The sequence below is a fragment of the Alligator mississippiensis genome, chromosome 5 (assembly GCF_030867095.1).
Source record: "Alligator mississippiensis isolate rAllMis1 chromosome 5, rAllMis1, whole genome shotgun sequence".
In the NCBI taxonomy this organism is placed as follows: domain Eukaryota; kingdom Metazoa; phylum Chordata; order Crocodylia; family Alligatoridae; genus Alligator; species Alligator mississippiensis.
This window is the reverse complement of record NC_081828.1, coordinates 216,143,692-216,161,560: the sequence shown is the minus strand read 5'-3', so window position 1 is coordinate 216,161,560 and position 17,869 is coordinate 216,143,692. Positions and strand designations below refer to the sequence as shown.

At 50.5% G+C, this 17,869-nt stretch overlaps 1 protein-coding gene across 1 annotated transcript in view; it reads right to left on the bottom strand.

Moving 5' to 3' along the window:
- Positions 1-17,869, bottom strand: part of PTH1R (parathyroid hormone 1 receptor) — a 144,202-nt gene that overhangs the window by 57,601 nt on the left and 68,732 nt on the right. Inside the window, exon 2 of the mRNA XM_014602746.3 lies at positions 14,661-14,766. Coding sequence (XP_014458232.1) covers positions 14,661-14,766 — 106 coding nt within the window. The remainder of the gene's footprint in view (positions 1-14,660; positions 14,767-17,869) is intronic.

Below are 17,869 nucleotides of genomic sequence, written 5' to 3'. Positions count from 1 at the left end.
TGTGTTTGTGTGTGTGTGTGATGTAATGGTGCAATAGGTTGTGTTTTTGTGAGCATGTGCTACATGTGCACGTGTCCTCACACCTGTCAATCTGGATGTGTGGACATGCTTCTGTCTTTTCCAGTGTCTACATCTTTCTTTGTCTGCACATAGGTCTAGCTTCAGTATAATGGTGTCTGTGTCAAGTGAGCTCTTGATGTGGGGCCTGGGGAATGGATATCTCTGTCAGTGGAAGTATCCCCAGTCAAAGGATGCTTGGATAAGCATGCATTTGTGCATGTCTGTATCACAGAGGATACGCTGCTGTCTTGGAGTATCCACCAGTGTTGCTCTTTTAGCACCTGTGCCTTGCTAGTATTACCCATATGCCAGTGCTAGTGTGCACTGCACTGTGCCTAGTAGCACCCAAGCCCCAGCCCCCAAATGCTGTGCATGCTGGAGTCAAGAGAGTAACACTACCCACTGCTGACACGCGTACCACCCAAGATGTACACAGCAGAGCCAGAGAGAAGAGGAGCTTATAAGTATCACTTGAACACTACAGGTTCTCCAGACACAGCTGAATAGTTGAATTAACTGGTCTCGCCAGACAATCAAATATTCTTTTGGAGACCCCTTGCCATCCCTTCAGTCTGCATAACCCACACAACCAAATGGCCCCGTCAGATCCTATCCCACTGCCTCTGGAAGGCTGTTTCCGGGCTGCAACTCACTTCTCCCCTCCTTCCAGCACCTCCTTAAAGCAAGGTTTTCCAGGTAGCCTAAACATCCACAGACTTCCCCTTGAAGAGAAAACCCAATGAGCAAAATGACTGTTAATAATAATAGTGTAACTTGGGAGCTACAGCTAAGCATCACTGTCCACATACTCTGCTTTTTTGCTATAATTCCCTCAACTATAACTTGTCCATTTAAAGCTCCTAAAGTGAATACGGGAGGATTGGTAGGATTGGCTGTTAAGCCTGGCTGGCTCTGTAGATCCTTGCACTTCCCTGCTATATCATCAGTGCAGTACACTGGATCTTTTTGCATACAACATGAACCTTTTTTCCTCCCCAAATCCCAGCTGCTGGAAACTGGGGTGCATCTCATAAGTGAGGAAATACAGTAACGACAGTTTTTGCCCTTAAGCTTCTGCAAGGCAAAAGCAAAAGTAAGTCTGCGCTTGATCCGTGGAGAGCAGATCAGCGAGCAGGCTCAGCTGCCCGGCTGCTGCTGCTATTCGGTTACTACAAGGAAAGATCTTTTCTTCCCTTCATTCGGCCGTTCATAAACAAGGTGCATTTCTTATTCCAGGACGTGTTGTATGGAGGAAGAGAATATGGTATAAACCCATACGTATTGCAGCAAGCGATGTTACCAGCAATGCCCTGTTTGCTCAGTTTTAGCTGCATCCCATCCATCAGGCCCCCCATTACCTACATATCTGAACCATCGAACCATCGTTCCACCAACTTCAAGGGTCTTTGCATTAAGCACCCAAGCATGAATGCAAACAGTAGCCATGGCATTGCAGGGAGCCAACTAAACAGGATGGAGAGGAGGCCCAAATAACACTGGAGGGCTTTTATGTGTTGGGAGTCCTCATCTCGCATGGTCTCCAGCACCTTGCAGGGGGCACCCGAGAGCATCGATCACCATTATCAGGAACGGTGCGGCTGGGTGTTGTTTTAAATGCTAAGAAAGCACAGGCCAGGGGACAGGTCCCTTAGGGACAATGGAGCTGTAATTCAGGCTGCCAACACACGTACATTGGATAAATATTCATGGCTTCTTGACTAAAAATAGACCCCCCCCCCCAGCAAATAAAAGGTTTATTTATTAAAAAAACAGACCTATTTCAAGGCAAGCTGCAAACACTGAGGGCTCCGAGCGTACAACGGCAATGGCCTCCGCTAATAACAGGCTTGGGTTAAAAAAGAAAAAGAAAAAACCCTCTCTCTCCCCCCGCAAAATGTCCCTACTCCTTTTCCAAACCATGGCAAGACAGGCATTTAATTCATGGGGGGAAAAAAAAGTGAGATGGCTCATAGCTGGGAATTTCACTTCATCGCCTTCCAGGTTTGACTTTGGGGTGGCATCAGCTCAGCCACTGTTGCTGAAATGAAATATTTACGTATGTAGAAAAGAAATGTTCAGGTTTCCTGTTCCTACTGAACAGCTTTCATCTGGAGGCTAAATATATATATAATTAAAAAAAAAAAAAGGAAAAGAAAGAAAAAAAAAGACAGAAAGGAAGGAAGGAAGCCAAATACTTGCGGGGCAATTGCATATGTATGTGTGTGTGTGTTTTGGGTCTCCCTCTGTCGAAGCCCGAGCCAAGGACGGCATAGGAGAAAAGCCCATTTGCACAAAGGCCATATAGAAATATAGGAAGCAACAGGCAGGCGCTATTTGGACCCTCCTTGGCCCCGTAGGACTGCTCAGGGCATCCCCATTATACAGCATCATGCCTGTTTAACATGAAATCCCTTTGGAAATACGCCGACTTCAGTTTGAACCGAGTGGATTCCTTACACCAAAGCGAATGAGCATCAAAAGGGTCCAAGGGTGTGCGCTAATTAGGAGAAAAGATGTGGGCTCAGCTTGGGTTAGCCAGAACAAGGCAAGGTCAGCGCCTAGGAAAAACTTGGGAGTTGGTAATTTTCTCACGTCCGCAGGTCCTGTGAATTGCTAGCAGGGAACCCAGGGTTTGCTGTGATCTGCTGGTATGTAAAAACCATTCTCTGCCTTTCCTTGGCTAGGTTTTTACTTGGTCTTACTTACCACATTCGCTGGCACATCTGCAAAGAGCACAGCCTTTTTTCTAGCAAAGTCACAGAAGGCGTTGTGGGTCTCAATGCAAGTCAATGGCAAGTCCCACTTTCAAAGTCCTTTTTTGAAAATGGAGCTTAAGAGTCGAAGTGCTTTTGAAAATGCTGCCCTTGGTCTAATGCAGGGGTGTCCAAGAGACAGTCTGCAGCTGCATCCAGCCTATGCAGCCCCATTATCCAAGACCCCGGTGCTGTCTGAAGTGCACCCACATGCAGTGTACAGCATGGGTCAGGGACCAGCTGGAGTGGGCACCATGTGCAGTACATGTCTCAGACTGGGCCATGAATGCTGTGTGTACCGGATGCGGCGTGGGGCAAGGGAGTGTTTCCATGGGCCTGATCCAGCCTGCAGGGCAAGCCACATGCCATTCATCTGGTCCACTGGACCAGATGAGTTTGATATCTCTGGTCTAACAGATAAATTATATGTATGGTCGAGTTGGCTTTTACACCAATTTACTGTAGATAATCCAACAGGCTGCGTGGTTGCTTTACTATGAATAACACATGAATTTTTGATTTATCTGAAACCTGTTTCCCATTGACACAAGCTACACTAAACTAAGCCACATAATTTTGGTCAGCGGGGCTTTCACTAGATCAATTCAGAATCTCACAATTGGTTATACCAGTGCAACTTTGTTTGCAAGACAAGTGCGATGTTTAACAAGTTTAGCTAAACTGAGACATACACTGGGTCACGTAAGAGTCCTACTGGTTTTGCTTTTCCTGAAATGGCAGGTTTCAGGGGCAAGTCAAAGCCAATGGCAGCCAAGTTTAAATGTTCTTAAGCGTGTCCACTCAGGGCTAAACTAAATTTGTCACAAAAACACATACCTTCTGCTCAACTGGGATAATTTTGTGTGCGGCAAAGTCCCACTCCTCCACATAGGAAGTGGAAATGTTACTGCTCAGGACGTCCCCTTCAGCTCCGCCCTTTTCCTAGAAGACCGAATTCTAGCTCCAAGGCCATAAACCAATTTTCCAGGGATGCCATTGGTAGCCAAAACCACACGAAAGTCAGACTTGGCACGGCGAGGAAGGCAGAACTGGCGCAGCATGAGAGACCATAGGTTGGTGGAGGAGGCAGATAATCCCATCCACATACTGTATGTACTTATGGCTTTGTTCACATACTTGAGAGCAGATGTGAGAAACAAGGAGCAAATACTTCCACAGGAGGAGCTCTGGAACCTGTTACCCGCTGCGTGGCAGGCGAGGCTTGCAAACGTGCCGAGTCAAGCAAGTCGGAGAGGAGAAGCTGATCAAGAAAACCAGGAAAGGGAGGTAAAAAATGCCAGATGAGACGCTGCAGAGCCCAAGTTCCTTCTGCTTCCAGAGGGCCTAGGTCTCCATGCAAGATGCTTATTATTCCTAGGTTGGCTGCTTCCTGGGGAAGGGCTAATGAGCTCCATGCATAGATGGGATCACATTTTCCAACCAGAGAGCCAGTGCTTCACTGCGCATCCCCATGACGTCTGGAGATGGAGCTGTGCCAGAGTAGAAATAACCAGGCATTGTGTTTGCGTGGACCCCCTCTCAGTTGTATTTTCATGGTGATTTCTAAGCAGCTTTGCTTAGCTCACAGATCCCTCCACCCTGATACCCAATTCCTTCTCTCCTTCATGGTGTGCCATCATTAGACTTCATAGATGTCATAGACATTAGGGCTGGAAGGGACCTCGGAAGATCGTTGAGGCCAGCCCCAAAGCAAGGCAAAGGCACTACTATCCTAGACTATTAATACTAAATGATCATAATGATCATAGGATAGTAGGGCTGGAAGGGACCTCACATGACCATCTAGTCCAGCCTCTTCCTCAGACAGGATCGTCCCTGCCTAAATCAGCCCAGCCAAGTGTCTATCCAACCTGCTTTTGGGAACCTCCAAGGATGGAGATTTCACAACTTCTCTAGGCAGCCTGGTCCAATGCTTGGTCATCCTCAGTTAGGAATTTGCACTTAATCTCCAACCTAAATTTTCCCTACTGCTGCTTCAGGCCATTGCTCCTAGTCCTGCCTCCTCTGGCCAGAGTAAAGCCCCTCTCCATCCTCTTTATAATCACCCTGCAGGTATTTGAAGACTTACCAAATCCCCTGCCCAGTCTTTTGTTCTCCAGACTAAACAACCCCAATGGAGGAGAAAGCACTGAAGATGGGACCACATTGGTATCCCAGAGCCCCAAACTATGGGGAAACTTTACGCAGGTCAGGACTATGTTGGTTATCTCCCTTCCTTACGGTGGCCAAACCAAATATATTCATATCTGATCACCTCCAAGCTTCTCTGAGTTTTATACCTTAAGCTGGATGCTTTGACTTGGTCCATATTTACATAAATATGCCCAAATGAGCCTAAGGAAGAAAAAGACCATGAATTCTACAGCTGGCTGGATCTACAGAGGTTGTAAATTGATGTTGCTCTGGCATAACACAGGGAGTCATGACAATTAACATCATCAACATTAATATCTTCAGCTACTTGGGTGGAAAAGCAAGCAAGCAAACAAAACCCTCTCAGATGTTTGCCAAAAAACTGCACCACAGGGCCTAGGATCTATTTGACCAGCTTCAAAAGTGGATCTCTTTCCTTCACATGATCCTGTTGATAATTCAGAGGTTTCAGTTGACTGGGGTCTGAACAACCTTTTTTTCTGCCCACGTGGATTTGCATTGCCTGGGCTTCACCTTGAATTTCAGGACAAAAAACAGCACAGAAGCAGATGCTAAAGATGCTTCGCCAAACATTTTTTGACACCCCTGTCCTAACCTCCATCCTACCTGCTGCTGGTCCATAGTGAAAGTCATTGCTGATGAGCACATCTTCTTGGGACTGATATAAGCACACAATGAGCAAGGGAGGGGAGGAAAGCATGGGTGAAAAGCAACGGGAAGAGAAGTCTCCAGAAGTATCTTCCAGTGATATTTGCCTCAAATGTTGGCACGGTGGTGGAGAAAAAGAAATGGTCATTTCTCAAAAGGGACAGGTAGCTGGGAAGCCCTCCTTGCAGATATTGCATAGCAGGCACTATAGAAAAAAACACTCAACAACCAGAGATGTCTGAGAGGATGGACAAACTAATGGACTATAGTGGACTAATGGACCAACCGGGCCCCATGGGAGCCTTTTAAGAGTGTTGCACACCTCGCAGTGCTAACGTTATGCAAAGACACGATTCATGAGTTAAACCCAGCCATTTCAAATGGGAAGTCATGCTGTCGGAAGCACCCTGCCTGTTGCGGGCTGTCTCAGCTCTTGGCCATTTTTTGCTCTACCATTTTTCTGTCGTAAAAAAAAAGAAATGAAAGAGCTGGTGTTTCCTGAGGGGTGTCTTGAGTCTAATGAGGGGGCCCTTGAGTTAATGGGAAGCCAGGACTTACGACTCTGCAAGGGCAAGGGTCAGCGTGGCCCTTGGGGAAAGCATGTGGCTTAATGTGAGGCATGCTCACCCAAAAAGGTGGGCGGCCAGGCACGGGTCTCCAAAGCGGGGGCCCATATCATGGATACGAGTGGGATCTGACCCCGTTGCTTTAGGCAGCATGAACAGGGATGCTAGTTAGGCTTCTTTCAGATATTTTTTTGCCACCAAGCATCAGTTGCATCCTTATTTCCAACCTCTCCTGGACGGATTATACCTCAACCGACCTTTCAGAGAGGGGGGATCAGCTCATGGAGGGGGTTGGCTTACTCACAACATCCAGATGGATGCATACTTAAAGAAGAACTTGCACTCTAATTAGACAAGACAGGCAGATACGTGGAGCAGAAAGGACTTCTCAAGGGTGAGACTGCAACAGAACGGCAGACCCACCGGGAGAAATGGCGTCGTCTCCTTTCATCGGGGCTGACGTTTTTCAGGGCTGGGGAAAAAAGATGGGTTTACCAAATTATGTCAGCTGCGGGGACAGAGCAGGGGGGGCTGGGTTGGAAAGACCGATGAAAAACAGGCTGCTGCTCTTCCACTAAGAAGGATGGCATTTAATGCACCGAGTCAAGATTGCTATTCCTTCCTCTGAACTGAGGCAGGATTTGAACCCGCATTTCTGGTATCCTAAAAAAATGCCCCCCTGCCTAGGCTGGAAATCTGTGGCGGTGCTGGGGTGATCTCGCCTCTCTGTTAGACTTGGTATAAACAATTAAGCATTTGGTGGAGCAAGAAATGTAGCCCAGAGGTCCAGCCCCCCCAGGCCAGGGAGTCACGGTCACATCTTGGCTCAGCGTGGTCCTTTTGAATGAAAGAGTGGCATGCCGCCCTTGCTTCAGTAGTCTTAGACCGACCCCTTCCCTCCCTGCCCCCAGCTGAAATGATTTGGTAAATCCATCATTCCCTCCTCCCAATCCCCTTCTCTCGCATACTTCATTTCCACGTATTAATGCAGCGGAGGCGCACAACTGCTTTATCCTTGATGCTTGCCAAGTCCTCATGTGGGGTGCACAGGTGTGCTGCACACGCGAGGAGGTGGTCAGCCGGCTGCGGTGCATCACCACACTTGCACATTGGACTGTCCTTTAAGCCGATCTTACAGAGTGTGGCATTAAAACACCCAGCTCCAGAGCGAATCCTGTTCGGTTTAATCCATAAATTGCAGGCAAGCTCGTGCCCGGGTGGATAGGGCATTGGGTTGCTTACGAAGCACTGAATCAGCCTCATCCCACTTTTTGTGGGGTTGCTCAAAGGACGCTGCTCCCACCTCCACATTGTTGCAACCGTACCTGCACCTCCCGTCTAAATGAGCGTCTCAACTTAGTTGCTTATGCACAGGTTGCTCCAAGACTTCACGAAGCAGGTGCTCCTGGTTTTGTTGGGCTTGCCGAGCAAGGCCAAGAGTTGCCTTCTGCCTTCCTAGTTGTGTTGTGTCCCTGATCATATTGGCAGCATGTCGACAGGGGGATACATTACACACCTCCTCGTTGATGAGTTCAACCTACCTACAATTCCCTGAAAAATGTTCACCTGAATAAATGGAGGAGACAGCGTTTCTCGATGTGGCTCAGCCATTCACCTGCTGCATCAACGAGTGGGTAGCTAGTTTAAATATATTGGGAAAAAAAAAGAGGGATCAACCAAAACAACCCTGGAGCACGGGGGCTAAGCCACCCAGTGCAGAGGTGAGTTCAAATCCATCTCTGGCCCAATTTTGGACAGGTATTGCAACCAAGCGCCCTAATCTCCAGGGACGGCAGGTGTATCCTGCTATGGGGCCCTCCGGCTGGAGTTGTCCTACTTGGTGCAACTCCTAGGTATTGAGGCAGCGAGTGAAGGTGAGTCTCACCTGGCAGTGAGGACAAGGAGGTAACTCATTTGGGTTGAGGCCCCTGCTCCAATGGCTTTGTGAGTATCTTATACAAACTGGGGGATCATCAATGGGAGCCATGTAGTAGGGGTAGGTGCTCCCCTTCCCAAGGAATACTCCACGGCTGGATGATGGGTTTTGCAGGATAGGGAGATTCAACTCCCTCTGGGACAGTCAAGGTCTCTCACATCATGGGTGACTGTTTTATACCCAACATCTGATGAAGTAAGCTTGGGCTCATGAAAGCTGATGTATCTCTGATTGAGTTAGTGTGCAAGGAGCATCTCTACCCTGCCTTATACCCCGTGCATCACTGGGTAACAGGGGAAACATCCCCTCTTCTTTTAGCAAGACCATGACTTGCTTTTCTTATAAGCACCCAAGGAACACAGCTATGAATTGCAATTTCCATGAAATCTCTCTCTTTTTCCCCCCAGTCATTTCAGAAATACAAAATTCAGTTCAATCCCAACCAATTTTTGTATCGTTCCATTTATCAATCAAACCAAAAAATGAATAAATAAATAAAAAAACCCAAACCAGCCCTCCTGAATCCGGTACAGCTCTGCCGGAGGAGCAACACAGATGTGCCATGAATGAAACCCCAGGAGACAGAGTCAGGTTGGGATTTTCAAATGTCCTGAAGTCCCATGGACACAGGCTCCTAAGTCACTTAGGTGATGGCTGTCCAATTGGCAGCCTATAGGCACCATGATCCTGCCAAGGGGTTAATGTATGGCTCCTAGTCCCAGTCCAGGCCCTCTCTCCCATCACTCCCTTGCTGCTTGCTGCTCCAGGTTCCCCTTCCCTCCTCCAGCTTCGCATTTCTGCTCGTACCCCCAGGAAAAGCCCACAGGACTGAGACACCCCACAGCTCAAGGGGACCCAGGGACTCTGCATGGCATGGTGCGGTGCAGGGGACAGCCCTGACTTGGGCGATTTTGCATGTCCTCGTTTCATTTTTCACTCGGGCATTAATGAGAACCTCATCTTGAGCTGAAGGCACAAATATTGAACGAGGATGGGAGCCAACGTGCATAGAGGCAAGGCTGCTCTCACCACAGAAATGCAAGAGTACGCTCTGAGGTTTAGCGGAGAAGCTGTTCAGTGGCATCTTGGAAGCATCCCCAACACAGAAAGCAGGCAGGAGCTTCTTCCCCGCTTCAACCCGGGAGGGGCTTTGAAGGAGGCTGACTGCAATTCTCCGAAGCTGGAAGTTCACCCGCACATAAGGATTGACCCCGCCACTGCCATTGCCACCCACCTCTGGCTGTTGAGAGTCAAGACTCAAGTTTGCCAGGCCATCTGCTCAAGCCAACATCGCTTTGGCCACGTATGCCGGGTGCAGATCAGGTCCTACCTCTCAACTGCTCTGCAATATGGGCCCCTTCACCACCGCGGGCGTGGATTCGTTGCCACCTGCAAAGACAAAACGCTGGAGGGCTTCCAAGGCTTGGATCAGCCAGCTGCGTCTTGGAGAAATCCCATTGACATCACCAAACCACAAGGCTGGAGCGTGCATCGCTTAGGAGGCCACCAGAAGCCAACACTCCCTGGAGCAGAATTCATCCCATGCACTCGCTTCGTGGCGGCTCGTGCATCCAGCATGTGGCTTTTCTTCTCCAGGGGGAGCTGCTTCGGTTCAGCCCAGCCCTTTGGACACCCTGCAAGTGCCATGTAGTTTCTCACCGGGGAGGCACGCACCCCGCACACTGGGATCGAACTGAAGTGAGGACAAAGGGGACTTTGGGGCCAAGTGCTGGCCCCATTCGGCATATGGGGCCAATTCACCGCCTTGGTGAGACAGCCAAGTTGCAACTCAGGCTCGGACAAGCCTTTCACAATCAAAGAAAGGTGTAACGGCAACAGCGGCTTCAAACTGATACTGCCCATACTAAATTACAGGTGCTTTTGCAAGGACATAGGGTGCTTGGGGCAAGCAGGACACCAGCACTTGGTGGTCATCACAAATGGAGAAAAATCAATAGCTTCACCAGATCCTAGCCTACTCCTAAAGAGGAGTATGGATGTCCAGAAGGTTAGCATCCCATAGGGAGGGAAAAAGCGACATTCCCGTAATCCCCCTGAAGAGACTCTGGCTACTCCCATGTCCAGCCCCAAGCCAAAATCATAGTGGCAGATAGGATACAGATGCACATGGAGAGAGAAGCCTTGCCTTGGACAGCTTTGACTCAACGTTGACCCGGCAGACCGAGAGCGGGAGGAGAACACGGAGGGGGAGAGACTGCCCTGGCTCTGCAACAGGACCCCGATTTCCCACCGCTGTCCCCATCCCTTGCAGGACGCCCACCCTACACCAACCCAGCAGCTGGCCACAGCCCCGTAGGCCTTGCTGCGGGTGCGGTTGGTAGGACTGGCTCAAAGGACGAGAGCTCTACATGCCAGCGCGGTGGGAGGTGGCCCCTTCAGCCACCCACTGCTTTGACAACACTGCAGCTTTCCGGTGGTCTCTTGCTCTCCGGCTTCCACCGCACGGATCTGCCAAAGAGAAATGTGTTCCTCCTCGCGGCCCCGCGGGGCCGGGCCGCTCCATCTCATGTGGAAAGTGCCATGCATGCCGAGGATGCAGCTCTCTGCACCGCGGGATGCGTCGCTGCAAAACAAAACCAGGCGCGGGATTCCTCCGCAAGGAAGAAAACGGAGCAGCCCAAACCACTTTTCAACTGACTGTGCAGTCGGCCCTTGGGTGGTTCTGCTTACAGAGCCTCAGCCAAGCAGCTAATCTCATTAGGGCTAACAAAACGCAGATCCCAGGCTTTCGTTCTGCTGCTCCCAAGTCACGTCGGGAGCCTAAAAACCATCCATCTTCTCAGAGTCTCCGAGGTGGATGGATCCGTTTTCTCTGGATTGCATGAGGCTTTCTGGAAATGGAGTGCTTTTGTAGACCAGAAGAGACGTCCCAGGGGATAGTCTTCTTTTAAATGAAATGCCTACAGATTGTACAGAGGGCCGGTGCAAAACACCGCGTCTTTGTGTTTAGGGGAGGAAGAAGCTGCTTCGCGTTAAAGGCAAGATCTCTCACATGACCAACCTTCCTAGTTGCCATCAGTTGGAAAACACTTTTGTAGATTAGAGATCCCTAGCGGGGGTGGGACGCTGCCTGGATTATCTTTATTCTTTATCACTCCAGGAAGTGTTGGCAAGATCTACACAAGACGTTTGCTGCGGAGCGGCCTAATTAGCTCTTCAGTGAAGTCAAAGTGACAATACGGGTGGCTGTATTAGGCCACCGGGAAATAATTAGTGCCACCCTAGGTTAGGACTTGTGCACACAAGTACTATCCTATGGGGGCATCCTTGAGTGTGCAGCTATGCACCTGTAGATGCTGATGGGGTTGGCTAGGACATGGGCATGCTTTAGTGCGGCTAGCCCAGCACTAAAGCACCCTCATGCCACAGCCAGCCTCTCTGCGGCACATTGATTCAGGTCAGAGTAACCCCGGGCTGGCAGGTTCGACCCCCCTCCAGGGCTCCCTGCCAGCCCAACATGCAGTCTAGGGTGCATGTGAAGACGCTGCGCCCAGAAGCAATCAACTCTGGCATGGTATGCACCGGAGTTTATTGCATTATATTAATTCCATGTGTAGATGTGCCCAATAATCCTTGCGTGTGTGTGTGTGTGTGCGCCCCTTCCTCCTCCCCTCCACTTGCGTCTTTTCTGATGGCAATGCAAAGAGCAGCCCTACCTGAAATTCATACTCCAGTAGCTCATAAGAGCATGTCTGGAAATCAATAAGAAGACCTCTTGGAAGTGAACCTTAACGAGGCACTGGAAAAGCAAATTGCTTTCCATTATAATTTACCATCAGGCCAAGTGCATCGGGAGCTCATCCCACTCCTCTGGAAACCAATGGGAGAATTCTTCACATTGACTTTTCCGACCTATAGGCAAGGCCCACTAGATGATCATTAAGCCCAATGGTTTTGTTCCTGTGATCCATATGACTTTATATTCCATGTGGTGCCTCTGAACACCCTGACGGCTAAGCGAAGAGTAGTAGTGAATACATGTATATCCTCTCTGGACAGAGTACTTCCAATGAACCCTTCCACACTTCGAAGCTCTTCATGAGGAAGACCTGATCCAACGCCAGATGAATTCAATGACAATTTGGGCCTTATCAATACACTTCTCTCCACCAAGTACTTTTTCTAAAATAAAATGTCATCCCGATTGGCATGTGTCCTACAGACAGTTTTGATTGCAACAGCACAGCATCTTCCAATTGACAATGGTCCCATTAGGTATTTACCGACTGGGGCCCAAGGTCAGTGCATCTCATCCCACATCCCACACAGCTGGACTTCTTAAACCTCTGGAAGCTGCAATGGGAGAGGAGCTGGGGGTGAGAAGGAGTTTGAAAGCCCCCTGTTTATCCTCTCCCTTGGCACCTCTTCTCTGACACTGCAAGACCTACGAACGGGTCCAGCATACGGCAGTTTTTTGTATTTTTAATATGTTTTCTTGGCTCTTTTGAAGAACTGCCCTCTGTTGCATGCATGGCAGAGACAGCTCTGGAAATGCTGAGAAACATTAGCTCTCCGGAGCCTTTCCCTGCAGAGTAACTACACCTACACTGCAGAGTGCAATGGTGGCAGGTGTCGATTGATCCAAACTTGCTATAATCTAGCTCAGGAGCAGAAAGAGGCAAAGCAAAGCAACACATGGGCCGTGCAAGCCTTCCACAGATGTACTGGAGGCCCTTGCTCACATGGGAGCTGGGCTGCCAGGGCTACCGTGCAATCGCTACCCAAGCCAGGTAGCTTACAGCCAACGTGGGTATCTCTTCATGTGCTGCAATCACACCTCTGACTGCATTGCAAGCAAAACCTTAGTCTGTCCAGGAGGGAGGCAGTGGCAATCTGGACAATGCTCCTACATGGGGCCAGACCCAGTGGTCTCCAGGCATTGCTGCAGGGCTTCAAGGTGGTTAAGAAAAACGCTCACTCCAGAAAATGCATTGCCTTTATCGCTTCCATGCTGCACATCAGCCAGGACACCAAAGCCTCCTAACCCTTCCCCAAACACAATCATGGCAACAAGTACCTGGGTAACAACCAGAATCCTCCTTCCTCTGCCCCCTGGGATCTACACAGCAGCAATAGGGTGAAGCAAAGACTCTACCCAAGGGATATGAAACCCTTATCCCCATGGAGGCAGGCACCCAGGTTGTAGTCGAACTGGTCTAGAGGAAAAGGCAATCAGAAATATTGGATTTTCATTTCTACCCAGGAGAACTTTTACAACCTTTTCTCTGATGCTTGAACAAGGATGTTTGTGCCCCGAAGCTTGCAATTAAAGATTTTTTTTTTTTTGTTGCAAAAACCTTGTTGGTCTAAATAAAAGATATCATCTCTACTATGAGTCCTGATTTCCTTATCCCCATGCAGGCCTTTGGAAATCTGAACCAGGTCAGGAACAGGACAGACAAGGCAGTGGGATCCCTTCCAAATGCAGAGCAAGCTGGGTCCCTGAAGAAGTAGCATTGTACATAGAGAAGGGCACATGCTTGGCCCTTATCCCAGCCGTAAGCCTCCAGAGCTGCCTTTAAATATAGCTTTCAGTCCCTGCATGGTGGAGGAGAGGATAACACGGAGAGTGCAGGGGTCTTAGAGGAGTGCAGGGAGTACTGTGCAATGGGAGGTCCCTATGCAATGCGCAGCGCCATGCTCTCCGAGTAGGGAGCACTGAAATCTCTAGCTCAAGCATACCAGCAGCACTGCAGTGCCACGGGAAACTGTGCAATGCAGGTTTCCCAGTCAAAACTACAGCCAGGCCCATGCACAGGTGCTGCTCAATGAGGTGCTGATCGGGGAGGGGAAGGAGGAAGCAAGCAGGATGCGGCATGGGGATGCAAAGGTGCAGCCCCGAAGGGAAAGCAGCAGCAGGGCTTTTACATCTATGCACTACCAGCTTTGTTATGGGGCTCGGATGGACACAGAGACATGCACCCCGGCTGCCAACCTCTGGTGCACAGGCTGGGCATCCCCAGACACCTGCCTCCCGGTTGCTGTGAGCTTTCAGGTAACAGAGACGTCTGCCAGCAGGTGACTTCTGGGCTTCACCTGCCCTCGGGAGCAGGGGAAAGGGCTGGTATATGGGTGATAAATATGGGTGATGGGGGTCCCACCCATGTGCGATAGCAGTGGGGTCTGGAAGCCCCTGCAGCGTGCTGGGTGGCACGCTGGTCCTGCCGCCGTAGCGCTGGTAATTAACAGCTGTGAAATTGCTGACGGACCGTTTAGTCACTCACATGAGTGCATCCCAGCACCCCCCCCCCTTCCATCTGGCAGTGATTAGCAGCCCAAAATAGAAAGCAAGTGGAGGAGAGACTCAAAACAAACCCAGGCCCCTTTGCAGGGGATGAGCAGCCCACGCCGCTTTGTTTCTCCTTGGCTTTGATGTCTGCCAAGAGGCCTGATCTCCCTGTTCCCAGACCCAGCCCGTGGCTGGAAATCAGGGGTCATGGAGTCCGGATACAGGATGCAGCTGTCTCAGCAGCTCTGCTGAAGCCCGGTGGGGACACTCACCATGCACCTTAGGCACCTTGGCTTTCAGGTGTCGCTCGCACTTGGCCTTGGCTTTTAGCAGCAGGAAGATCTGCTCCTCCTTGGTGATGACATCGTCCGCATCCACCTGCGGGGAGAGAGGCACAGGGCATCAGTTCTGGCTGCAGCCAACACGGCAGGTGCAACAGGCCGGTACTCAGCACACCCGGGCAGGCCATCAGATCTCCGATGCCTGGGCCAGCCTTGCTGGGTTTGGAGACACCGCGCCAGAAGCTCGGAGGCATTGCATTTAAGGAAAAAATATTGCACAGCACAAACATTTAATAGGCAGAGGTTTTTTTGGTTTGGTCCTTCGAATAGACTCATAGACAACGAAGGTTGAAGGGACCTCAGGAGGTCACATCTAGTCCAAGTCCCTGCTTCAAGCAGGACCAGCCCCAACTGCATCATCCCAGCTGAGGTTTTTTGAGCTGGGTCTTAAAACCCCCCAAGGATGGAGAGTGCACAACACAGAATCATAGAAAAGTATCAATCACAGACCATGAGGGTTGGAAGGGACTTCAGGAGTTCACATCTAGTCCAACCCCTTGATCCAAGCAGGACCGTCCGCAATCTCTCTAGGTAACCCATTCTAGTGCTTCACCACCCTCCTCATGAGGAGGTTTTTCCTAATATCCAAACTCAACTTGCCTTGCTGCAGCTTGAGCCCATTGCTCCTTGTCCTGCCATCTGCTCCCACTGAGACCAGCCCAGCTCCATCCTCTTTGCAGCCCCCCTGCAGGGAGGTGAAGGCTGCTATTCAGTCCCCCTTCTCTTTTCTCTTCTGCAGACTCAGTCAGCTCAGTTCCCCCAGCCTCTCCTCACAAGCCATGTGCCACAAGTCATATGGGATCAGATGGCAAAAAATGCCCAATACCAGGATCACTCCATTCAATGAAACGTAACTTGGCAGTCCTGTTTCAATTGGACTCTTTTAATTTGGATAATTGTCTCCTACTGTGACGGAGTTGCCCATCCAAGCCCGCTGTCCCCTTGTCAGGTGTTTCTGTCCTAGTCCCTGCATAAGGGACAATTTAAGAGGGACCTCAAGATGGAGAGCTGATTTTAAAGGAAGTGTCCATACTCAAGGATCTCCCTGCATCCCCATACATTGTGGCTGCTTTCCAAATTGCCTGTTGCACATGACACAAAACTCAGATTTTTTCTGCCTTTGTTAGGATAGTTACTGTGTGCGTCTGGCTACACCAGGCGGCATCATCGCAGCCCTTATTCAGCAGCACTTGCCAAGCTACTCAACACACAGCAATGAAGGGGCTTCCTCGGGTCCCCAGACTGCAAGGCCAGAAGAGATGGGCTTGCTTCTGCACAACAGGGAATTGCAGCAGCCAATCGCTCCATACAGCCCAGGAGGAGAGTTGCTCTTGCAGGGGGAGAGCCAGGCTCACTTGAAAGATTGTCAGGGCCTGGGCACTCGCCACATCCCCGGGGAATGGTGCTGGGGAAGACCCAACCGCCTAGTCCCAGTCCCTTCCCCGGTCTGCGCTAGGGGTAGCGCACCTGTACCTCACTCCTTGGCAGGGCAGGACACTCAGTCTCTGCTAAAGGACTTGGGAAACAGTTATGAAGTATAATTATCATATCCTACAGGTAAGGAAACCAAGGCACACAGACATTAGGTGAAGCAGGTTTGAGTTTCAACTCCGCCACAGATTTCCTCGGAGCTCTTGGGCAAGTCACTTTGCCCCCCCGGACCCCCGCTGCTCACCTGGACAACGAAGGGAGCTAATAGCACTGCCTGAGCTTATGGGGGGCACACGGCATGATGATGATGAACCCATTAAATATTACCGGGTGCTCAGCTGTGCTGGGGAGCAAGGGCCAGACAAGCAGCTTTAGAAGATCCCATGCTAAAGCAGTAGAGGGGCTAGGATATGTGGTTGAGCCATTTCATCCCCAGGATGCCAGCGTCCGTAGCTGGCAGGGATGCAGCTATTACAGTGCTCGAGGGGAGCATGATGTGTCCCCCACCGTAGGAGCACAGAAAAATATACCACCAGGCAACAGCTGGGCAGTGATACCAGCCCTACCCCTCCAGACATCCCTTCCCCCAAATCCCAGTGGGGTTAAAAAGAAGACAGAGCCCTACCCCATGGATGCAAACAACCTGCCGCCTCCGGCCAAGGCTGCTTCCTTCCGTCGGCCCTTCTCCACATGGCACTGGCCTCCATCCACATCCTCCCTAAATCCCAGAGCAAACACGGACGGCGGGGAGTCACATTGGCCAGCCCTGGAGCTGCTGCCACCTGCCCCTGAAGCCTGGAGGGCTTGGGGAGTGACTGGGTTATACCTGTGACAGCCATGGGGAGCAAAGGGCTTCGCTGCCTGGTGCTTGGCTGCTGTCAGGGTCCCCGGGTGAAACGGGGAGTTCAGGGCCTTGCTCTTGCCCATCCGACTTGGGGGGCATCTGCATCCTCACATCTGGGGGGGATCTGGGTGCATTACAGCAGCATCGAAAGGTAAAAGCACAATGAGGCCTGACCCCTCCCCAAAGGACTGAGAAACTCCTGAGACAACACAGTACCGAGGGCTGCAGACCAGCCGAGGGGTCAGGGGGGTACTTCTTTGCACCCCTTTCACTTGGCATCTCTATTCCAGCTGCATGGGGCTGTCTCCAGGGCTTTGGCCTGGGTCATAGCATTTGGATGATGGTCGCACCTAGACAAGGGATGCATGTGCTTGCTAGGTCCGAAGATGAAATTAGGCACATCTGAGCTCGGTTGCAGATGCTTCCCCTGCATTGGCATCCGATGCACGTTTTAAAGTTGTTAAAGCCTTTCCAGATGCAGGGTGGAGGTGGACAGGGCTATTAAATGTATATCCCAAGCAGGGAAAGGAGGAAAGCCACAAAGGGACCTCACTTTACATCTCAGATTTGAGCAAGTCCTGGGGCTTCTCTCTGCAGGCACTTAAGGAAGCAACCAGAGGTCGGATTTGAAGCGAACGGACCTGAATTAACCCCCCGCTTCTTCCTCCCCTCCGTGCAAACACTGTTATTCAGAACGAATGCGGCTTTGATGCGATTCCCTTTGGAAGTGAAGTAAGTCGACTTGGACGGCAGCCCCTTGAATGCTGAATGAGGGTGTCTATCTGGCAAGGGAATACAGTTTTTTAGCCCCTTTGAAAAGTTAGCTCAGATGAACATCCCCAGGAACAAGGCTTTAGGTGCTCTG